The sequence below is a fragment of the Mesocricetus auratus genome, unplaced genomic scaffold, assembly GCF_017639785.1.
Source record: "Mesocricetus auratus isolate SY011 unplaced genomic scaffold, BCM_Maur_2.0 Super-Scaffold_100008, whole genome shotgun sequence".
In the NCBI taxonomy this organism is placed as follows: Eukaryota; Metazoa; Chordata; class Mammalia; order Rodentia; family Cricetidae; genus Mesocricetus; species Mesocricetus auratus.
In genome coordinates, this window is record NW_024429192.1 from 72,823,908 (window position 1) to 72,849,291 (window position 25,384).

Below are 25,384 nucleotides of genomic sequence, written 5' to 3' on the forward strand. Positions count from 1 at the left end.
TTAAAGTAATACATGTAGAAATTCTTTTCTGCCCTCTATAACTCATTTTATACTTAATACGAGTTGGCAAATATGAAAACTGGAATGTCTGAGGGTGTATATGAATGGTACAACACTTGCCTACCATGTGCAAGGCCCAGAGTTCAGGGACAAATACTCTGCAAAAAGCCAAGTACTCAGTGAAAATGTGGCTCTGTTTCCTCTTTGGAACTGCTGGCTGCATTGGTCCATGAGGGTGAAGGAAGCAGAAGCAGGAAACGGTTAGGACAGCTGTGGGTACAACGGAGAAAACCCTCCAAGAGACGGACTTCAGTGAATCTGCTCAGCTTTATTCCAGAGCATAAGGAATATATAGGACTGGGGAGCTGGGGACAAACCTTAGTTTGCATTAAGGGCCACGCTCCTATCACAAGGCTTCATGTGGCAGTAGGATTCTATAGTAGAGTTCCTAGCACAAGTCTTCTAGCAGGAGTCTGTGCCAAGGGTCAAGCTAACGATAAATCAAGCATCTGGCTTAGAGACAGCTTTCAGATAAAGTCAGTCTTCCAGGCCCAGGGGCATTTTCCAGACAAGGGCAGGTAGAGGCAGGAAGTTTTGATGGGAAGGGAGGAAGTTTCCTTGTAGCCACACTTCTAGGAAAAGCTGCCAGGCCATGACAGACTGCAACCTCAACCAGCTAGCAAGGTCTTCCAACAGAAAAACACATGAGCATGCATGAAATCCCAGCAGTGGAGAGACAGACCCTACCATGTTCAGGGCCAGCCTGATCTACATAGCTGGGCAAGTCTTTACTAATAAAGCAAAGCAGGGATATACAACAAGACTCTGTTTCATAAAACAAAATAAATAATAAATAATGCTTATTAGAGTATAATCTCTAGGAAGTACAGACTAATGGTCTTAGATGAATATTCATTACATAACATTATTTTCCTAACAGAACAATTGAACTTAGAATTCCAAGAATAGTATCTAGAGTTGATAAACAACATATAAATGAATAGAAGTAGTATCCAATGATCAAGAGTTTACTCCAGCTGGCATTGGTAATTATAAAAACAGTGAAGCAGACTGGGCTGGTGAATCCCAGAGAAACAGCTGACCTGAACAGGGGGAGATCTTGAGCCCCAGACTGATGCATGAGAGGCCAGCATGGGACTGATCCAGACCCCCTGAATGTGGGTGTCAGTGAGGAGACGCAGGCAATTTATGTGGCTTTGGGTAGTAGATCAGTATTTATCCCTGGCACACAAATGGACTTTGGGGACCCATCCCACAATGAGGGATGCTCTCTCAACCTGGATACTTTGGGGAGGGTCTGGGCCCTCCCTGGAATAAAATTACAGACTCTAGAGATCCCCCAAGGAGTGGGGACTGGGTGAGGGGCTGGGGGGACTGGTCGGGGGGAGTGGACGTGGAGGGGAGGGAGAGAGAGAGCTGGAACTGACATGGGAAGCAGCCTGTTCTAATTTAAATATATAATTAAAAAGTGTTAAAAATAGTGAAGCAACAATATACAATTTTCCATTGTAGCAAAAGGCTGGGGTTTAATCCCTAACAAAATACTATTAGTATGTATTCAAATTTTATTTCTGTTCAGTTTTGATAAAGATGATCGTATATAACTGATGAACATTTTACCTTACTAAAAAGCAAGCCTACTTTGTAAAATATGCAGTTACATCTCAAAAGAATTTTATCTTAGTTATACTCCCAAATTTCAAAAAAGTTTAAAACCAAAGCTGGGCAGTGGTGGTGCATGCCTTTAATCCCAGTACTCGGGAGGCATAGGCAGGCAGATTTCTGTGAGTTCGAAGCCAGCCTGGTCTACAAAGCTACACAGAGAAACCCTGCCTTGAAAAAAAAAAGTTTAAAACCTTTAATATTTATTTTACAACACATTTTTAAAGAAACAGTAAATTGGCTGGGCAGTGGTGGCACATGCCTTTAATCTCAGTATTTGAGAAGCAGAGGCAGGTGGATCTCTTCGAGTTTGAGGCAGCCTGGGCTACAGTTAATCCCAGGACCACCAGGCTACATACAGAGATCCAGCTAAAAAAATAAACAATTTGGTAAGTTTCCTAGGTGCTCCATACCACTGTCCTATTTACCTTGTCTCACTCTTCCCCTCATTGCTTTGCTTAGGTGAGAAGCACACTCCTCGTACTGTGGGACTAGGTAAATATACACAATACAGTACAGATTCTCATTACACGACCTTCACACTGAAGAAACATAAACTTGGTAAAGACTCACCTGAAGATCAGATTCGATGAGAAAAATGCCCAACGCAATCACTGCATCTCTCCGTCTTTCATCAAGTTGGAAGATTCCATGGAAATCTACTGGGCACATGCAAAGTAGTTTTTGGACCTAGAAAATAAGATTTTGTTTATTTATACATTTATTTATTTGGTTTTTTTCGAGACAGGGTTTCTCTGTATTGTTTTGGAGGCTGTCCTGGAACTCACTCTGTAGACCAGGCTGGCCTCGAACTCACAGAGATCCACCTGCCTCTGCCTCCCCAGTGCTGAGATTAAAGGTGTGTGCCACCAACACCTGGCAAAAATAACATTTTAAAACAAAACACAAGAGGCTGAAGGGATGGCTCAGTAGTTAAAAGCACATACTACTCTTTTAGAGGACCTGGGTTTGCCTGTAACTCTGGCTCCAGGGGAATCCAACTCCTCTGACTTTTGCAGGCATCTGCATATACCTATGCACATACATACAGAAACTTAAAAATAATAAAAATAAGTCTTGTTAGAAAACAAAACACAGGGCTGGAGAAATAGCTCAATGGCAAAGAGTACTTACTGCTCTTGCAAAGGACCTAGGTTAGGTTTCCCAGAATCCACATGGTGGCTCAGATTGTCTCTAGGTCCAGTTCCAGGGATCTGAAGCCTTTTCTGTATATATGTGACATGGCGCACATACATAAATTTAGGCACACCTCAAACACACACACACACTCAGATTAATAAACAAGCAAACACAGCATCCAAAACTAGAAGGCCACATTTGGGGGGGGGGGAAACCCATCCTGCAGAAGTTCACATAACCAGTAAGTCACTGTTTTACTTCACTTAAAAGACTGTACTGGTATGTACTGATAGAGGGTTAGTATTTAAAATACACAAAGAACTAAAAAAAGAATTAAACATCAAGAAAACAAATTACCCAATTAAAAACTGGGGCATTGAATTAAAGAGTTCTCGAAAGAAAAAACACAAATGTTTGATAAATATGTTTTAAATGTTCAACATATTTTTTCCCTTTTTGTTTTTTTTGAGACAGGGTTTCACAGTGTAGCTCTGGTTGTCCTGGAAATCACCACCTGCTTCTGCTTCCTGTGAAGGGGGGCAGGGGAATCAAAGGCTTGTGCCACTACTGCCCAGCTTAACGTTCTACATCTTTATCCATCAAGATAATGCAAACTAAAACTACTTTTATATTTGATCTTACCCCAGTCTGAATAGCTAATATTAAAAAACCAAATGATAATAAGCACTGGCATGGGCATGGGAAAGGAGACCATTCCTTACTAATGGTGGGAGTAGACTGGTGTAGACTTGAGCTGCTCAATGTTCTCAACTTAACTAAACCCAGACCCAGGGGAATGGTGGCACATACCTTTAATCCCAGCACTCAGGAGGCAGAGGCAGAGGCAGAGGCAGGCAGATCTCTGTGAGTATGAGGCCAGCCTGGTCTACAAAGGGAGTTCCAAGACAGCCAGGACTGTTACACAGAGAAACCCTGTCTCAAAAAACAAAAAGACAAAACAAAACAAACAAAACCTCAAAGAAGAATGGTGGCAGCATCCTTCTATGGTTCCTGCATTTCCTCTGACTTCCCTCACTGTTGGACTGAGACACAGAAGTGTAAACCAAATAAACCTTTTCCTCCATAAGTTGCTTTTGGTCACAGTTCATCAGAAATAGGAAGCAAAATAATACAGCTACTGTGGCCAGAAACATGTCTATCATAAAATCTGGACCACTACATCTTATTACAGAGGTACTTGTTCATATACTGTATTCATAATAGCCAGGAAATTAAAACAGTCTGGATAGGGGGCTGGAGAGATGGTTCAGTGGTTAAGAGCACTGGCAGCTCTTCCAGAAGTCATGAGTTCAATTCCCAGCAACCACATGGTGGCTCACGGCCATCTGTAATGAGATTTGGGGCCCTCTCCTGTCGTGCAGGAATATACACAGGCAGAACAAGGCATACATAATAAATAAATAAATAAATAAATAAATAAATAAATAAATCTTTAAAATAATAAAAACAATCTGGATAATTATTCAGAAAAAGGAAATTATGAAATGTGCAGGTAAATGGATGGAGCTGGAAATAATCACATCTGTGGTAACTCAGACTGAGAAAGACAAATGCTGTCATGTTCTCCTTCATATGTAGATACTACCTACCCTTTGAATCTTCACACATGTGAAGTACCTACACTAAATCAGTACGCTAGTAAGGGTCATGAGGATGGAACACAGGTTGTGGTATAAAGGGTGAATGGGGCATAATGGAACAACAAGGATTAAGTAGGGTGGGGATGGGAAGTAGTGGAAAGAATATGAGGAGGGATAATAACACTAAAGATCTTTAAAAAGTCATATGGAAGCTGGCGGTGATAATGTACACAACTGATCACAGCACTTGGGAGGCAGAGGCAGTCAGAGGCCAGCCTGGACTACAGAGTCAGTTCCAGGACAGCCAAGGCTACACAGAGAAACTGTCTCAAAAAAAAAAAAAAGGAAGGAAGGAAGGAATGTGATATAATAACATTACTATAGAAACTTCCTAAAATACACACAGCTACACACCAAGAACTATCAAATAAAAAGTTCAGTGCCAGGAATGGGCTCCTTCCTCTGGAGTTGTTGGTCTTTGGGGTTTCACATACCTCCAGAACCTGATGGTAAGACCCTACTGTTGAAGACACACACACATGAGTCATAGAACATGGAAAACTCCAACTGGCACCAACCTAAAAGCTTCATACCTACTGACTAGCTTTCACAGTGCTGAAAGTTGCTATGTATACTACTGGAGGAGAAAAGTAATCATCAAATTTATCTAACCATCAGCCCTTTGAGTTACAACAGATGACCTGGCAAGATATGGCCACTGGTGCAATAGCGGCACAGATATTAGGGGAAGAACCAACTACTTTCTTATTGGACTTAAGGCCCTCATTCCACAAGACAGAACCCAAGCTCACACTGTTACCAGGGCAAGAACCTGTGGCTGGAAGGGTAATATGCTCTAGTCGAGAACTTCTTACTATCATTCTGTAAAATGGACATAGCATTAAAAGATGACTCCTAATGACTTATCATTGTACACATAGATCAGTATATTTTTCAACCAAAACCAGAGAAGCTTGTTTTTGCAGTAATGATAAACAGAGAAATCCACAACTGGTCAAGGAACAGACTAACAGACAGCAGAGTAATCAGCCTAAACGAGATGTCTATCTATATCATATGCCTCCTCATAAGGTTCGGAGATCATCGCAGAAGAGGGCAGAGAGCTGGTAAGAGTCGGGGGCAGTGGAGAATTACATTGAGATGTGAATTCACAGCAGTTGTGCGGGATGCTTAAGACCCGTGGAGATCAAGCCAGATGAAAGTCTCCACATGGGTGGATGGGTGGGGAGGTAGTCACAGAGTCCCATCCCTGTAAGAGGAGCTACTGCCAACTGCAGCTTCTCGGGGAGGAGTCGTTTTCTTTCAGGGTGCAGTCCCTGAGAGGCTACTCATGCTCTTATAGATGGCCACACCTAAGCACACAGAGGCAGCACTAAGTGAGCTCAGTGGATTTAAACAAACAAACTAAACCCCATGTGAACATGGGAGGGAACAATAGTGGGGGAGTAAGAAAGAAATCAGGAGCAAGGGAACTGGGGTAGACTTAACCAAAATACAAGCATGCATGAAATTCCCACACAATAAGAAAAACATGGGCTGAACTATAGATTCATTGGGACAGTGCTTGTCTAGCATGCACAAGGCCGTGAGTGAAAGCCCCAGCACCATATAAAGCAGGCATGGTGTTGTATGCCTACAATCCGAGCGCTGGTCTGTGGATAGAGAATCAAAAAGTTCAAGGTCAGCCTCTGCAGGGAGTAAGTTCTGAATGAAGAGTGCTATTTGACTTGAACATGGCCACGTCAAGGATGCCAAAGTCTTAGACCCATGGGAAACAGCAAGGACTTCCCCAGGCAGGCTCAGGGGATTGGCAAGGCCTTTCCCTAGTATGTGTGCAGATGTGAGCAGAAAACGTTACCACAGCTTTCTCTTCCTAGAGCAATGGTTGCAACATTCCTAACACTGTGACCCTTTCACACAGTTCTCATGTTGTGGTGACCCCCCAACCATGAAATTATTTCATTGTCCCTTCATAACTGTAATCTTGCTGCTGTTATGAATCATAATTTAAATATTTGATATGCAGGATCTGTGATCTGCAACCTCCAAAGGGGTCGTGACTCACAGGCTGAGAACCAATGTTCATGACCTGAAGACAGCTCTGGCCTAAATTAGCTAAACCTGCCTCTGCTCAGCTGTGTATAATAACTCATCTCTTTATCTGTATGTAATAACCTTTGCCTTATTGTTCATTTGTATGCAATAACCCCACCTCTATGTTCAACTTGATTGGATTTGAAAACTGGAAATGATATAAAATAGTCAGTATTAGTATGTAGGAAGTTAAAGCCTACCAGGTCAAGAGATGAGCCAACCTCGAGTCTGCCTGGTGCTGTCAGAGGTCCTGATCATGCCTAGCCAACGGGAGGGGGGGGACGGACACATGTGATATCAATGAATTGGAACACCTGGGTGCTGGGAGGGTATATAAGGTTCCCCCTCATTGCTAAATAAATGAATCTCCTGTTTATTCTTTCACCTGACTCCTGGTGTCTATGTCATTGACACCACACCCTCCCCCAAGGAAGCTGTTAGGACCCAGAAACATTAGAATAAGCAACAATTCAACCACTTGATTAGGTTAATGTTATGCAATATTTAACTATGTAAAGATGCACTGCTGTTTTACCGTGTCTGCCTAAAGCACCTGATTGATCTAGTAAAAATCCGAATGGCCAATAGCTAGGCAGAGGAGGGATAGGTGGGACTGGTGGGCAGAGAGAACAGGGAAGCCAGTCGGCCAGCCAGCCAGGCGCCAGACAGACAGACACGGAGGCAGCAGGAAAGCAGGATGGACACTACGTAGATGAGGTAAACGAGCCTCAGGGCAACACAAAGATTAATAGAGATGGATTACTTTAAGTTTAAAAAGCTAGCTAGAAACAAAGCTAAGGCCAAGCATTCATAATTAATAATAAGTCTCCATGAAATGATTAAAGGGATGGCAGTCCACAAAATCTTGCTACATTTGGCTCTCAATGTGGGGCACATATTTCTACATAAGGGGGTGCCTCAGAAAGCTGAAAAACCAAACAAACAAAAAAATCCAGCATGGCTTTCTAGTAGCCTGATGCTTGTAGCGTACAGAGAATTGGCTGTCCCATAAAGTGAGTACTTGGGCAGCTAACATGTTAAGTAGAAACAACAAACCAAGTAAAAAAACAAAACAAAAAACTGCCAGGCACAGTGTTGTCACAACTTCTTAGAGCTGGGGTGGTTAAACGCAGCTCCCAGTTAAATGTAGGTTCCAATTAAATGCAGCTCTTGGCCAAGCACATTGGGTGTAAAGTTTGGCTCTCACAGACCTGAACTGGGTGGAGCAAGTCAGTCATCAGCGCAAACCATGAAATGAGTTTAAGGTTTGGCTCACTTGCTCAGAGAATGCTACAGGTGCATAGTAAAACAGGTCTAGACCAAAAGAATCTCTAAATATGTTGCAGTGTGTTTAAAAATGTGCACAGGCACCAGGCAGTGGTGGCACATGCCTTTGATCCCAGCACCCAGGAGGCAGAGCCAGGTGGATCTTTGTGAGTTCGAGGCCCTCCTGGTCTACAGAGCTACATGGAGAAGCCCTGTCTTGGAAAAAAAAAAAAGCCGGGGGTAGGGGGACAATGGACATTGAAGAACCTCCATACAGAGTTTGCTTTCACTGGGGCAAAGCCAGCCATTTTGGCAAGAAACTGCTCTTGCTTTGACTGCTGACAGTATGCTGTACAACCTGGACATACAGGAAAAAGGGAAAAAGACTGCTGAACTTTCCCAAGAGAGTCCTTCAAAATTCCTGTTTCATAGAAAAGTCTGCCAGATAGTCTGTAGGACACAAAGGAAAGCAACTGGTGAACTTTGCCAAGAAAAGGTGGGACAGTCCTTCAAAATTTTCTGTTTCATAGAAAAGTTTGCCAGACAATCTAGGCCTGTAGGCTAAAGATGGATGTCTCACATTGCAGAGGAACCTTGGGTGATTGTCCAGGTGTTAAGGGATATCCACACTGTGAACCCTGAGTTTGCAATTGCATTAATTAAATTAACCTTGGGTCAGGAGGCTGTGTTAGCAACTAGTTGACAGAGGGTAATCATGGAGCCTCAGAGGGCATCGAGGAGAGATGGAGAGACTCAGAAAGTAGTAGGGTGGGGTTTGGGTTGCCACAGGTTTTTCTGATTTAGCAAAGCAGAAGCACGGGTCTTCCGTGAATGTCAGCAAGGAGGGTTAGCTAATCTACCTCTCTGATCTCACAGATTTTCACCCCAGCCTTTGAATCTCAAGTCTTCTTCCTAATTATACCAATAGAGATTTAGTTATAGCTACCTTTAGTAGCAGTGACAGGACCAGTGCCAGCAGGAACAGAATTCATGCCAGGGTGTGGCCTGAATGGCCAGGCTGATACTAGAAGCAAGCCAGTAAATTTGGAGTTGCACTTGCTGGCTATTGAGATAGCAATAGATTAAGGCACAGCCACTGTGCTGAAGATAAAACAACATCCAGGCAGTCTTGTCATTTCTATAGTTTTAGAATTTGCTTGCACTACACTTCCTGTTTACTCAGTTAATATATCCTCCTGGAATCTTCGATGGAGTTTAAAACCAGATAGTTATAATTACAGTTTTCCTTTGTTATGACAGAAAGTAAATTAGGTACAAAATTTTGGACTCACCAAGATGGGATAAATAATGGAGTATTTTCTCTGAATTTGCCAAATACTAATGGACTGGATATTGCAAATGTAATTCTTACTTGATAATTGTTCTTATTACATATAGTTTTACTATGTTAAAATTAAAACCTTCCCTTTTGAGCCAGGCGTTGGTGGTACACGCCTTTAATCCCAGCAGTCAGGAGGCAGAGGCAGGTGGATCGCTGTCAGTTTGAGGCCAGCCTGGTCTACAGAGCTAGTTTCAGGACAGCCTCCAAAACAATACAGAGAAACCCTGTCTCGAAAAACCAAAAAATAAAACAAAAAGCCTTCCCTTTTTATTTAGACAAAAGGGGGGGATGTTGTGGAATAGAATATGTAATGATGCGTTGCATTTGTTTGTGTTGCAGAATATTTGATTAACTATGTAAAGATGTGTTGCCTGACTGAGGCACTTGATTGGTCTAATAAAAAGCTGTACAACCAATAGCTAGGCAGAGGAGGGATAGGTGGGGTTGGTGGGCAAAGAGTAAAGAAAGGGGAGCCTGCCAGCCAGGGACCACACAGACACAGAGGAAGCAGGAAAGCAGGATGGACAGTTCGTAGACGAGGTAAACAGGGCAGCACATAGATTAATAGAAATGGGCTAATTTAAGTTAAAAAAGCTAGCTAGAAACAAGCCTAAGCTAAGGCCAACCATCCATAATTAATAGTAAGTCTCCGTGTCATGATTTGGGGGCCAGTGACCCAGGAAAGCCTGCTACAGTTAACCACATGAAATGGTAAATATTCAACCTTTTCTAGCCCACAAAAATTAATATTTTAAGCTAGAGGCATAGTTTTAGAGTAGTAAAGTACGTGTTTATCCTATACAAGACTCTGAATTTGATTCCCAACATGATGAAAAACAAAAAAGCTGAAAAACTAAAATGGGAGTCATGGAGATGGCTCAGCGGCTTCCCAGGTGCCTGACTATCTGGGTTCAATACTATGGAACCATGAATATGGTACTGTACACCTGTGATTCCAGTATTCCTATGATGAGATGGGAGGGGAGACAGGAAAATCATCCAGAAACTATACACCTTGCCTTAACAAGGTGGGAGAAAACTGATCCCCAAAAGTTGTTCTCTGCCTTTCATATGCACAATAACACACACACACACACACACACACACACACAGGAGATACAATTTGAATTTTTTAAATAGAATTTACTGGACTGGGGAGACAGCTTAGTCAGTAAAATGCTTCCATTGCAAGCATGAGGACAGCCCACATTTTTAAAAAGCCGGGTGACTCAGTCAGTATATGTGGTTGCAATTTCAGCACTAGGGAAGCAGAAACAGGGGGGTCCCTGTGGCTGCCTGGCCAGCCATCTTAGCTCCAGTCCAATGGGAGATGCCAGGTCAAAGGGGGGGAGGGGCACTTGAACAATGCCTAAGGCTGTCCTCTGACCTTGACACACACTGCACATTCACACACCTGTGCAACACCAACTATACCAACAACCCCAATTAAAAACAAAATCATTGTTTTAAAAGTGCCTGAAGGGGCAGACATGGTGATTCACATCAGTAATTCCAGCACTGGGAAAGACAAAAACAGAAGAATCAGCCATGAAATTAGAGGCCAGCCTCAGATACACAGTGAATTCTAGACTAGCTAGCTAAGGCTACATAGCAAGACTTTATCTCAAAAAAAAAAATCAGATATTTACAATGCAATTCATAACAGTAGCAAAATTACAGTTGTGAAATAGCAACAAATAATTTTAGGTTGGGGTCACTACAACACAAGGAACAGTTAGAGGGTCACAGTATAGGAAGGGTGAAAAGCCCTGGTCCAGAGAGATGGCTCACTGGTTACCAGCTCTTTTAGAGGACCCAGGTTCCGTTCCTAGCACACACCTACATGGTGGTTTACAACCGCCTATAACTTCAGTTCCCAGAGATCCAATGTCCTCTTCTCCTCTCTGAGGCACTAGGCACACACATGGAACACATAAATACATGTGGACAAAGCAGCCATATACACAAAATAAAATAATTAAAAATATTTTAAAGGGAAAGAAGTAACAAATAACCAAGAGTCTTAAAGCGGCAGGGTACTGAGGACTGAAACCAGAGCCTCAGACATGCTACACAAGTGCCCACCACCCCACCCTCAACTGTGTGTCTAGCCCTTTTTCTACTTTTTTTATTTAGAGATAGAGTCTCACTAAATTGTCCAGGCTGTCCTTGAACTCTCTCTGTAATCCAGGAAGACCCTCTTGATTTGGCCCCAAGTGGCTGGGATTATACCAGCACCACAAGGCCTGGTCTGAAAGGAACCCTTCCATGAGAGAGAGTTTCTCTGTCCTTGAACACAGAGAGCCACCTGCCTCTGCCTCCACAGTTCTGGGATCAAAGGCTTTTGCTGCCACTGCCACCTGGCTTCTGAAAGGCAACTTTTGGTAGAGTTACCAAGGAGGGTCTGCAAAGGTGCCCACTAAATTGTAATCTGAAAAACAAAGAAGCAAACAGGGAGGAAAATCAAGAAAGAGCACTTCCAGTGGGAAAGAGAGAGCAGATTTGCCTAAAACTCAAATCCTGGCGAAGACAATGCCCTCAGAGCTACCAGCCAAGTGCTACTGGGCTGTAGTTCAGCAGTGGAGGGCAGAGACTTGCATGAGTTCAGAATGGAGATTTAGAAGCACTCCAGCTGATGCATAAAGAATGGGCGCTGGAGGACAGGAAAGTCAAGAGGAGTCAGGAGACCCCAAAGAAACCTAAGTAAAAGTGGTGACCTGATGGAGAAGACATGGAAACTAACTAGCTGAGGAGTTGTTTAGGAGGATTTGATGCCAGATGGGGCAGGGGAGAGAAAGACTACTCCTGTTGTTTCTTTGCCACACTAAAAAATTTCCAGCAACCAACACCCAAGGCAGGCAAGCTCTAGAAACATTCCCCTCAAGAACTGAGTAAAGAATATTTAACTTGGAAATGGTGATGTTAAAGGTAAATCAACTCAGCTATTTGAAGGAGCCCAATAAACTGTAAAACTGCCAGCTGCTCCACCCCCAGGGCGGTAACTGCAGTGCATCACCTGTTTCCCCACAACAGCCTCCTACATCTGCAAACGCCCTCTGCTTCCCAGCAAGCACACGGGTGAAGGCTCTCACTCTCAACGCACACGGGTGAAGGCTCTCACTCTCGACCACTACTCTTGGTTTTGTTCCGACTTTACCCACAACAGTACAGCAGATCCTCCTCACACTCCTGAGCAGCAGGTGCCCCAGCCTCTCTAGCCACTGTGCTCCAAGGGAAGTGCTCAACTGAAGTCCTCCTTGTAAGCGTCGACAGGTGCTTTGGACTGGGTCAGGTTGGGTTTTGCTTGCTTAGTCCTTCGTTTCCTAGGTGTGTTAGTCTTCTTCTGGAAACTAATACTCAGAATGGGAACCTGAGCTCTAAAATATTGCAGCATAAAAATCAGCAGTATCAACATGCCCAGACCTTACTGCCTGTGCAGTTGTCACTTCACTGGGACACTGGGAGAGTCCCAAAGGCAGTGAGTAGGCTTGTCTCCCCAGGCTGCCAGGGTCTACTTTGACTTCAAACTACCATGACTACTCAATTAAAAAAATTAAATAGAAATAATTTGTAACAAATCTTTTCCTGTTCCACAAGCCAGCTCCCAAATAATGACAAGACTTCTTATTAATTATGAAAGCTTGGTCTATAGCTTCGGCTTGTTCCTAAGTAGCTATTATAACTTAAATTAGCCCATATTTTTTTATTACCCTATGTTCTACCACATGGCTTTTACTGCTCTCCCATTTTGTGTGTCTGATTTGTACCGAGTCCCCATCATCTTTCAAGTGCCTAGATTCATCTCCTACTTCCCCTCTCTCTGCCTGGAAGTCCTGCTATACCTCCTGCCTAGCTATTGGCAGTTCTTTATTAAACCAATCACTACCATATATCTTCACACAGTGTAGAAATATCCCACAACAATAATTTGTGACCATTCAGAAATGACACTAAAATGGGCCTAAATTTTAGAATGTAAAGGGAAGACATCAAAAAGAACTAATAAATAACTCAAAGATCTGTAAAAATGACTCAGTGATTTTACATTGGTAACGAGGAAGAATAACAACCCTCCCAAAAATATGTGTATCCCAATCCCTGAACCTGTGAGTATTCCCTTTACCTGGCAAATGAGAAGCTGCAGACTTTGAAATGGAGAAGGACTCCCCTGGATCACTGTGAGTAATCCATGGCAAGCACAAAGGGCCTTAGAAGCAGTAGACAGAAAGGAGGTCAGAGTGACATTCGATGTGAACACCTGTCCACCGCAGCTCTGCAGATGGAGGGACCCTGACCCAAGGAATGATGACCACTGCCAGAACCTATAAGGGCCTGGAATTGGTTTTTACCTACAGTCCAAAAAAGTATGCGCCTCTGTTGTCTCCAGAGAGACTTGTGTTGGGTTTCTATTCTACAAAACTGTAAAACAATCTGAGTATTATTCCAAATCATCAGGATTATGGTAAACTGCTGGAGCAATAGGAACAAATGAAATTGGTTGTAAAGTATGGAACAAAATGCAACATCCACACTGCCTGGCAGGGATAATAATTTCTCTTGGAAAACATTGTGCTTAGTTGTTCCTTTGTTTCCTGAGTGTTACCCTTCATCTGGAAATGCACACTCAGAATGGGGCCTGAGCTTTAGAAAAGATGAGAAAGCTGCCGGGCGGTGGTGGCGCACGCCTTTAATCCCAGCACTCGGGAGGCAGAGGCAGGCGGAACTCTGGGAGTTCGAGGCCAGCCTGGTCTACCGAGAGAGTTATAGGACAGCCTCCAAAGCAATACAGAGAAACCCTATCTCGAAAAGCAAAGCAAAACAAAACAAACAAAAAAAATGAAAAAAGAAAAGATGAGAAAGCTAAAGAAACAAAGAACACTATATAAAATTTCAATAAATAGGATCTAGAGAATACAATGACAAGGATGTGACATGAAACTGACAGGAATCTGGGCATGTGGCTCATGCCTGCAACCCCACTCAACAGGTCAAGGCAGAACTGCTACAAGTTCCAGGTAAGCCTGGGCTATGAGACCTTGCCTCTAAATGCATAAGTAAATAAATAATAAAGGGGTTGGAGAGAGAACTTTTCTGTAGATAAAGTGCTTGCTACGCAGGCATGAGGACCTGAGTCCTTGTCTCTGCCTCTCATACAACTTGAGCAGCACTGGGACTACACAAATTGAGCCCAGCTTCCCATGAATCCTAAGGGTTCCGAACTGCGCGTCAAAGACTAACAGTGAGTGCTTCTCCCACCTACTGGATACTCCAGACTTGCTTCTCTTCCTCTTTTTCTCTTCTTTTTGGTTTGGTTTTCTGAGACAGGGCTCCTCTGTGTAGCTGTCCTAGAACTTGTTCTGTAGACAAGGCTGGCCTTAAACTCACAGATATTCACCTGCCTGCCTCCTGAGCGCTGAGATTAAAGGCATGCACCACCACTACCCAGGTCCATTGCCCAGCTCCTTTTTTTCTCTTAAAAAAACAAAAACAAAAACAAAACACTGTGGCTGGAGAGATGGCTCAGTGATTAAGAGCACTAACATCTCTTCCAGAGGGCCCTGGTTCAATTCCCAGCACCCATGTGGCAGCTCACAACTGTCTGTAACTCCAGTTCCAGGGGACCTGACACCTTCACACAAACATACATGCAGGCAAAACACCAATGCTCATAAAATGAAAGTAAAGAAATTATAAAAAAGACCATGCGGGTTTGGAGAGATGGCTCAGAAGTTAAACACACTTGATGTTCTTCCAGAGGACCTGGGTTTAATTCCCAGCACCCATGTGTCACAGCTGTAACTCTATTCGCAGGGGGTCCTTTTCTGGTTTCTGTGAGCACCAGGCATGTATGCATACAGGCAAAAGATACATATACATAAAATAACTGACAAGTTTTAATTACATTTAGTGTGTATACGTGTGTGTACAGGTACTCTTGTGCCAAGTTGTACATGTGAAAGTCAGAGGACAATACACAAGAGTCAGTGCTCTCCTTTTATCTGATTCAATTCAGATGGCGATTCAGTCTTGGGAGCAAGTACCTTTACCTGTTGGACCATCTTGTTTGCCCTGCTTTTTTTAAAAATTTTTTTAAAAAATATTTCACTAGTAAATTTTGTTCTTTTCGACTTTCATACACATATACTACATATTGTGGTCCCTCTATCCTACCTCCCTTTCCCTTTATTTACTAGCCTTTGGTTTTGTCTGGTGTCACAAAGTTTAATTAGGGCTGTCTACACGATTCTGGCTTTGAAAATAACCATCAGAGCCTGGCAGGCTCACCAGTGTGTATACAACCACATACTATGCTTCAGTGTTCTCCAGAATCTGCTGGTTGATAATAGATCAGCAGTACCTACTATGTAGGGCCCCATGAGTTCATCTCCTCTCCTTGAATGACTCCTGTGACCCCAGGGCCAGCGTGCAGAGCTGCTGTGAGCTTGTGGTTGCCATGGTGCTGTAAACCTTGGGAGCAGGGGAGATCTAATAGGATGGCTGCTCAGTAGAACTGACAGAATGAAACTACTCCCTAAATATTTGGATATGCCCACAGACAAAGGCTACACTCAGCCTTAAACAGTCAGAGGTAAATGCAAAGACCCATGGCTGCACAAGATGCTGAGGAAAGAGGGTGCTGAGGGCTGGACCCTAAGTAAGACATTTATGCCACCCACTTAAGTCTCAGGGAACACTGCAGAAGAAGGGGTGTGGAAAAAACATAAGATGGGGACAAGGCTGCAGTTTTCTTCTTAATGTGGCAGGCGGTCTCATTATCTCAGCCCCCATTTAAAGCCTCCCCTTGTTGCTCCAGTAACAAGAGAAACTGGAGACAAGAGCATGTAAAGTCAACTTTCACAATTAACACGACAGGAGAGGAGAGGTGCTCGAGCGAGCGAGCACACACACACACACACACACACACTACTTCTGTATGATGTTTGTGTGTGTGAGCAGGTGTGGGACCCATGAGGAGGTAAGAGGATGACCTCAGGGGTCAGTCCCTGCCTCCCCCTTTTTCCTTGACTTTATTTTATTTTGAGACAGGGTCTCTTATTGCTTACTGCAGCATATGCTGTCCTAGTTGGCCCAACAGCTTCTGGAGATTCTCTTTCTGCCTCCCATCTTGCTGTAGGAGTGCAGGGATTACAGAGCATGCTACCCTGTTTACATGGGGAATGAAGATTTGAACTCATATGCACCCACACACACACACACACACACACTCAGCACGCATTTTACCCACTAATCCATCTCCTGAGCCCACTAATATTTTAAATTTATTATCTGTGTGTGTACAATGTGTGACTGCATAGACACATGTGCCAGTGTACATGCAGAGCCTGGTCAGAGGACAGCTGTAGAGTTAGTTCACCTTTGTGTGGGTTCCAGGGATAAAACTAGGGCAACAAAGGACTTTACTTGTTGAGCTATCTGTTGATCCCTATTTAATATTTTTGGAACCCAAATGACAAGTACTTGAAATTATTAAATGCAAAAGCAGGCATGCTATAGGTTATATAAATGTATGAAATTATCAAAGAACAAATTTAATTAATTTTTTTAAAAGTGGTGGTACACATCCATAATTTCAGCTCTTGGATTCTGATTTCAAGGCCAGTCTGGGCTATCTAATGAGAACTTGTTGGAAACAAACAACAAAGAACAGAACCAATCTCAATGCGATCCAAGCACACATCTATAGTCCCTGCACTAGAGAGAATGAGGCAAGAGAGAAGAAAGCTTAAAGCTAGCCTGTGCTACATACCAAGACCCTGACTTAAAAAAAGAGAGGCTGGAGAAATGGTTCAATGGTAAACAGCACTTGTTGCCCTTTCAGAGTACCCAGGTTCAGTTCCCAGCACCCATAACCATCTGTAACTCCACACACAGTACATCCATACACGCGGGCAAAACACTCATACACATAAAATAAAAATAAAACTTTATAAAAATAAAGAAATAAAAAAAGAAATAGTCAAGCATGGTGGCAAATCCCAGTACTCTAGGAAGCAGAGACAGGTGGTTCTCTGTGAGTCTGAGGCTAGCCTGGTCTGTATAATGAGACCCTGTCTTTTAAAAAGAGGGTGGGCTAGAGAGAGATAGTTTAGTAGTTAAGGACACATAATTTCAGAAGACCCACTTTTAATTCCTAGCAAACTTATGGGGGCTCACAACAGCTTGTAACTGCAGTTCCAGAGTATCCAACACCTTTAGGTGTCTTTAGACTGCATTCATGTCTAGACTCCCCCACCGCCCACACACATAATCAAAAGTAAATAAGCACTGTGGCAATGCTTTGACCTGGTCATTTACAGAAACACCAAAGCAAGGAGAAAGTAAGTAGCCCTCCTTCCCAAGCAGGACACAGAGTGGAAACAGCAGACGAGAATCAACCCTAACAAGCTGTGGAAAGTTAAGTAGTCCAAAAGGAATCTACAATGGTAGCACTGCTGAAGCCAGAAAACTACTGTACTCTTTAAGAGTACAACTTTTGTTACTTGAATTCTCTGGGAGAGCCTTTCCAGAGATACAAATTCTCTGGGAACTAAAAAGCTTGAAGTATCAGTGGTATGCGTTTCATTGTTAGACTTTTTTTAAAGACAGGGTCTCCATATGTCAGTGGTTCTCAACCTGTGGGTCACAACTCTTTTCGGGAAGGGTCTCAAAGACCCTTTCACGGGGATCACTCACAGTAATCAGAAAACATGGATATTACATCACAATTCATAACAGTAGTAAAGTTACAGTTATGAAGTAGCAATGAAAATAACTTTACAGTTGGGGGTCACCACAACATAAGGAACTGTATTAAAGGGCTGCAATGTTAGGAAGGTTGAGAACCACAGTTTTATGTAGTCCTAGCTGTCCTGGAAGTCACTATGTAGACGAGGCTAGCCTTTAACTCACAGAGATCTGCCTACTGGGATTAAAGGCATGCACTACTACACTAAGCTAAACTATTGTTATTTTTAATTGTCTTCCTCAGGTGTAATGTCCACTTAGAATGCTAGCTGACATTTTCTAAGTGACTCAACCCATCATGGCAGACAAAGGTAGCTGTGACATGATACACATGTGTAAGTAGTGCAAGACAGAAATGTCATTAAAATGTTCTTCTGCAGCTGATGAGATGGTGCAATGGGTAGAAGTACATGCTGCCAAGCCTGGCAGTCTGCATTCCAGTCCTCAGGATACGCATGGCAGAAGACAGAACTGCCTCTAGAAAGTTGTCCTTTGGTCTCTACATATATGCAATGAGAACACATACACACACACACACACACACACACACACACACACACACACACACACGCTATATAAGTAAATAAATAAAATGTTAATATTCTTATGGCTATCTATAGGTAGATGTATGTTTTTCCTGAACTAACATGCCTTTTCTACATTTAACACAGGCAGCATTATATGTGCTTTAACATAATTAATTAGGCAAAAGCTAGAGATCATAATTTAAGTGCCTTTCCCCCTGTGCTGGCTGGTCTTATGTCAACTTGACACAAGTTAGAGTCACCTGAAAGGAGGGAGCCCCAATCGAAAAGATGCCTCCATAAGATCCTGTTGTAGGGCATTTTCTTAATTAGCTATTGATGGATAAGGACCCAGGCCATGGTGGGTGGTGCTGCTCCTAGGCAGGTGGTCCTGAGTTCTATAAGAAAGCAGGTTGAGCAGGCTAGGGGTAAAAAGCCAGTAAGCAGCACTTCTCCATGGCCTCTGCATCAGCTCCTGCCCTTCTTGAGTTCCTGTCTTGACTTCCTTTTATGATGGACAGCAATGTAAAAGTGTCAGCCTAATAAAATAAGCCCTTTCCTCTCCAACTTGCTTTTTTGGTCATGGTGTTTCATTTCAGCAACAGAAACTCTTAAGACACCCCCAATGTCTTGGTCCTGTTCAAGTATCTGACAGAGAGGGTCAACACAGACATATATCTGATTCCCAGCACACTCATTCCAATGGACACTATCCTGTTAGTCAAGGAGTTGCACAACAGGAGTGCTCAATTTTACTCCATCTCTCCCTCTTACCTAAGTGACCTGATGGGCAAGTAAGATTGTTCACTGTGTGAAGAACACTTGCTTCCAAGCCTGACAACCTGAGTTCAATCCCTGGGACCCACAGAGAGAAAATCAAGCCCAGGCAAGTCACATTCTGACTTCTACATTTGTACCATGGCATGTGTGTCCCCATCCTCACTAAGTAAATGTAATAACTAAAATAAACATTAAAACCTACCTGAACATTTCTGTATTTGCTTTCTTCTATAGGAAGGTAGACAAATCAACAAGTATGCCTACAGACTGATACATCTGGAAACTTACTCATACCTTAAAACTATATAAAATTAGCAAATCTTTCCTGAGTCTTAAGCTTTTTACCTGTAGCTATTAAGAGATAACAAGCTCTGAATTTCTCATCCTAGGAAAAGGGCCAAACACAAGAAACCATCATTTCATCCATTAGGTGAGTAGCACAGGATTGCAGTATCTGATAGAAGAAAACAACATGAACCCTATCACTGCCCTAGATTTCTGTCAGTGACACCTTGACTACAATATTGGGAAGTGCATCTCAAGCAGATATCGCCCTGCTAAATACAAAAGCAGAAGCAGACAGACAGGAAGACTAGCACCTGGTGGCTCAGAAATGTCTGTAACTCTAGTTCCAGGAAATTTGATGCCCTCTTCTAGCCTCCTCAGGTAGCAGGCAAGTGCATGGCACACATGCAGGCAAGCACTCATACACATGAAACAAAAATAAATAAATATATAGATAGTTATAGCCAGGCATGGCCACTAAAGATAAAAACTTAAAAAAAAAACACCAAAACAAACAATACTAATAATACCAGACAACACTCATCTTTGAGAGCTTGTTTGAAGGTTCTAGCAGGGGAGTACAGCTACTCATATACCCTGGACTGAAGACCAGTATTCCTCTTTTGGGGAAGGACAGGAGGGGTGCATATGGAGCAGTGAGGGAGGAAGGGACACCTGCCTAGCCAGCCAGATCAGCCAAATCAACCCTGGCAATCAATGGGGGTGGCAGATGTCACGGCCAGATCGTCCTGACATCCGACAACCCGCATTTTTATACATCTCATTCTCGTTTCACTCTGTCTCTCTCCCCCTCTCTGCCTACATATGGCTCTTAACATGGCCTTCCCAGGGAAAAGAAGATTATTAGTGTTTGATTTCCTGATTCTAAAACATGCCAACAGCTGTTATTTACACCACAGTAAGTCTTTCTAAAGGACAGATTAGATGTGAGGCCAAAACAGGGAAAACATGCCTTGCAGGTTCTGTCTGCAGTTAAGACAGTTAGGAATAAGTTCCCATTTGTCCTCTGTCTGTTTGACCCATCTGCACCAAACGTGCTTGATCCCATATGGGTGGGAGGTCGGTGGGCAGGAAATACATCAGGATGTATGCTTGCCCCTGACTGATGTAGATGGGAGGTCCATGGGCAGGAAATACACCAAGATAAAGTGGTTAAAAAAATAGAGTTTCTCTTTCTCTCCCAAGCCTATGTCTGCTCCTGGCACACCAATTACATCTGAGTTTGCTTTCTACATGGCAAGATTAGCCATTTGAACAAGAAACTGCTCTTGCCTGGACTGCTTGACTGTTGCTGTATAAAATGGACATGCAGGACCCACAGGAAAGTGACTGCTGAACTTGGACATTCCTACAGGGTTCCTGCTTCATGGAAGAGTCTGCCAGACATTCTGCAGGACACAGAAAAATGATTGACAAACTGCCAATGCAGATGGACAGTTTAAAATTTCCTGCTTTGCTGAGAAGTCTGCCAGACACACTGTGGCCTATGGGCTGAAGATGGATGCCCCAACATGGCGTGTGCAAATTTACTTTTCAAGTAAGTGATTCCTCTTTCAATAAAATATCATAGGACATCCATATTTTGTGTAGTTGTTCTTGACAATGAGAAATGTCTTTATGTTTTTCTGCCCATGTGTCTGTTATCTGCTAAACAACATTGCTAAAATCAAAGTGGCAGTGGCTGTTTTAGCTGCAGAGGAACTTCGGGTGACTGTCCAGGTAGTGAGATGTCTCTGTCAATTCTAGTGTTTATATATTATCCTTCTGTGGTCTTTGATGAAGTTGAAGACAAATAGTTATAGCTATAGTTTTTCTTAGTTTTGATAAAAGATAAGCTACATATAAGACTTTAGACTCACATGGATAAGATAGATAATAAAATACTTTCCTCAAATCGTACTAAATATTAATGGACAAAATACTGTAACTATAGTTCTTGCTTGATAACTGTTCTGTTATATATAATTTGACTATGTTAAAGTTAAAACTTTTCTTTTATTTAGACAGAAAAAAGGAAATGATGGGGGAAGTCCTTCTGTATATATGTTTGATTGGTATAAATAAAGCACTGTTGGCCAATAGGGAAGCAAGATAGGTGGGACTAGGAATCTCGGAGGATTCTGGGAAATGTAGTAAAGAGAGTCATTGAGACATGATCCCTGGAGGAGAGAATGCAAGTCTGGCATTCTTGGAAAGATAAGTCCTTATAAAAATATATATTGGTGGGGTTGGAGAGGTGGCTTGGAGGTTAAGGGCACTGGCTGCTCTTCCAAAGGTCCTGAGTTCAGTTCCCAGCAACCACATGGTGGTTCATAACCATCCATAATGAGATCTGGTGCCCTCTCTGGCATGCAGGCATACATGTGGGCAGAACACTGTATAAATAAATAAATAAAATTTATATATATATATATATTGATGTTTATGGGTTAATGATTAAGTCAGAGCTAACCGATTACAAACCACAGCAAACGGCCAACAGCTTCATAATTAATATAGTGTCTTGTGTGTTATTTGGGGGCTAAAGTGGCAATGGGACCAAGGCAGGAATCCCACAACACCCAGGTATGGACCTGGCCTGAGTCCATGCACCTGGCCAGTATTTAAAACTTGGCTCCAAATTGTGGTAGTGGTCTTATTGGGGACCAGTGGAGTTGACAAGACAATCAGAGGGCTTCAGGAAGCCCTCTGTCCTAGATCCCTGGCCATACATCCCTCTAGTTATGGGTTAGGGGTAACAAGCCCATCTTCTGGAGCTGGGAAGTTCAGTCCCTATTGCCACAATACCACCCAAGTAGCAGATCAATAGCTAAGATCCTAGAGACTCTGTCACTCCAACGGAAGAAACAGGAAGTCATTCTTGTCCTGGAGAAAGGACTCTGGAAAAGCCTCCTGACGACGGGGAGAGGAATGCAAGACAAGGAATTTGCTAACTGTGCAGCTCTGTCCAGGACTTTCAACGACACAGAATCAGGGCCCGTTGGTATGATATGGACCAGAGGAGGAGAAGCAGGCACAGGTCACTGCATTTCCTGGAAGCAGAGGAAATATGGCCGGGCAGAGCCAGGACAAGAAGAGGGGGCAAGACTAGGAAACTAGAGCAAGGCTACCAGGCCGACTGAACTAAGGGAACAGGAGCCTGGAGACCAACCTCCATGACAATTCCAGCACTCAAAAGCCTGCTTCTGTTTCTTATCTGTTTCCCTCCTCTCATCTTTCTCCTAGAGAGCAAGGGCTGAGGATGGAGAACTTAGTCTTAAAGGACTTCACAGAAAGTACTCCCAAGTCTTAGGGACAGCTTATAAGGAAAAAGTCAAAGGTCAGTCAGGAATCAAAGTGTTCTAGATGGGCAGTGGAGGAGCATGTCTTTAATCCCAGCACTTGGGAGGCAGGGGCAGGCAGATCTCAGTTTGAAGCTAGTCTAGTCTACAGAGTGAGTTTCAGGACAGCCAGAGCTACATCAGAGAAACCTAGTCTCCAAAACAAACAAATAAACTAACAAAAAACTTAAAATATATTCTTAAAATATGTTAGAGTTCTGAACTAAGGATGTGGCTCAGTTGGTACAGTGCTTGCCTAGCACAGAGGAAGCTCTGTGTTCAATCCTTAAGACTGCATAACCCAGGCCTGGCTGTCGATGTCTGTTATCCTACACTTGGGACATATCCTAGCACACACATCTAAGAGTCTTATGGTTAGTATCTGAGTCTGAGTGACAGGCTCAGGACACCTAATAGATTGGGAACTAACAGTAATTAGACTTGCTGCTGGCTAGACAAATCACCAAATTAGAACTGTTCTTTATTTTCTTAAATTCCCACATACCAATAAACAGTAGCAGCTCAATAAATGCTTTCTGAATGAAAGGGTGAATTAAGTAACTAAGAAAAATAAAATCTAATGAGCAGTCATATAGGTTGGTCTTGTAGCTTGGGATTAGAGGAGAGAACAAACACAGCTGTGGTATGTGAAGGAACAAATGTAGGGGACAAATGTCATTAAGGTGTCTCAGGTGCCAATCACGTCAGAGTTGTCCGTATTACCAATAGCTAAACTCAGATGTCAGGCCTTCTCCCAAGCACTGAGCCTTTCTCAGGTCCACATGACCTGTTCTAACTCCCCTGATACCTCGCTGAAAGAGCAGAGAAAAATAGAAAAAAAAGGGGCTGGAGAGATGGCTCTTTAATAAAGAGGACCTAGGCTCAATTCCCAGCACCCATGTGGCAACTCTCAACCATCTGCAATTCCAGCTCCAAGGAGAACTGATGCCCTCTTCTGGCCTAGGCTTGTACATAGTACACAGGCATACACACAGGCAAAACACCCATACACAGAGTAAAGAAAGAAAGAGAGGAGTATGTGTTGGTTTCAGCACTTATCTATCAACTACACATATCTCCATTTTCACTACCTAGGAAAGCACTACAAGAACCTTGGGAGATTTTTGCCCTAGCAGTGCAGAGGGAATCTTTTCAACTGTTTTAAAGTAGTGAATAAAGTCAGCAGGTGAATATGCTTGAACTAAATATAAAAGGGATTCCTTTCTAACACTATCTCAAAACCTCAGATGAGGTACCAGGCATGGCAGCAAACTACTGTAGTTCTGTGTCTAGGTATTTCCAGGGGATCTGAAGGCCTCTTCTGGAGGAATGAGTGTGGTACATAGACATGCATGCAGGTAAAATACCCACACACTTAAGCTATCTTTTTTATTTTAATTAAAAAATATATATACCTAGACACAGAAAAATTTAAATGCTATTAAAAAAACACTCAAAAATTTAAAATAAGGGGGCTCAGAGGTTAAGAGCACTGACTGCTCTTCCAGAGGTCCTGAGTTCAATTCCCAACAACCACATGGTGGCTCACAACCATCTGTAGTGACATCTGGCGCCCTCTTCTGCCTTCAGGCATGCTTGCCGGCATAACACTGCATACATAATCAATAAATAAATCTTTAAAAAAATTTAAAATAAGAGGAAACTTTGAGCCTTATGTACCAAGGAAACATCAGTTTTACAAAACAATCTGACTACTAGCTTATCTGATTTAAAACAAATAAACAAAAACAGCCAATTTAAAAGCAAATTAATGTTTTATAGATAGACCTTGAGTAAAATAATTTTAATTGATTTTGTAATTCTTTACTGTGGACTAACTTAGGAGGTGTGTTTGAAATAAACTGATAACTGATCAAGGAATTGTAATTTGGGTTATAAAATTCTTGCTTTAAAATATTGGAGTTGGAGAGATGGTTCAGTAGTTAAGAGTACTGGCTGCTTTTCTAGAGAACCTGAGTTCAATTCCCAGTACCCACATGGCAGCTTACAACTATCTGTAACTCCAGTTACAGTAGATAAGACACCTTCACACCAATGCATGTAAATTTTTTAAAAATAATTTATTTATTCTTATTTCATTGGTGTTTTACCTATGTGTATGTCTGTGTGAGAGTGCCAGATCTTAGAGTTATAGACAGTTGTAAGCTGCCATGTGGGTGCTGTGAATTGAACCAGAGTCCTCTAAAAGAGCAGCAGTGCTCTTAACTGCTGAGCCATCTCTCCAGCTCCAAAATATTTTTTTATTTGGTTTGTTTGTTTTTGAAACAGGGTTTCTCTGTGAGGTCCTGGCTGTCTTGGAACTCACTCTGTAGACCAGGCTGGCCTCAAACTCAGAAATCTGCCTGCTTCTGCCTCCTGAGTGCTGGGGGATTAAAGGCATGTGACACCATTAATTTTACAGTGTGTGTGCATGTGTATGTATGTACAACTACAACTTGTGGGAGTTGGTTCTCTCTTCTGCTGTGTGGGTCCCAGAGTCAAACTCAGGTTGTAGGGCTTGGTAGTGGTATTAGTCAGGATTCTCTGTATAAAATGAATCTA

General features: G+C 42.7%; 1 protein-coding gene across 1 annotated transcript in view; it reads right to left on the reverse strand.

Annotated features, from left to right (window-relative positions):
- Pi4ka (phosphatidylinositol 4-kinase alpha) overlaps window positions 1–25,384 on the reverse strand; it is a 135,114-nt gene that overhangs the window by 101,788 nt on the left and 7,942 nt on the right. Inside the window, exon 2 of the mRNA XM_005077560.4 lies at window positions 2,257–2,373. Coding sequence (XP_005077617.1) covers window positions 2,257–2,373 — 117 coding nt within the window. The remainder of the gene's footprint in view (window positions 1–2,256; window positions 2,374–25,384) is intronic.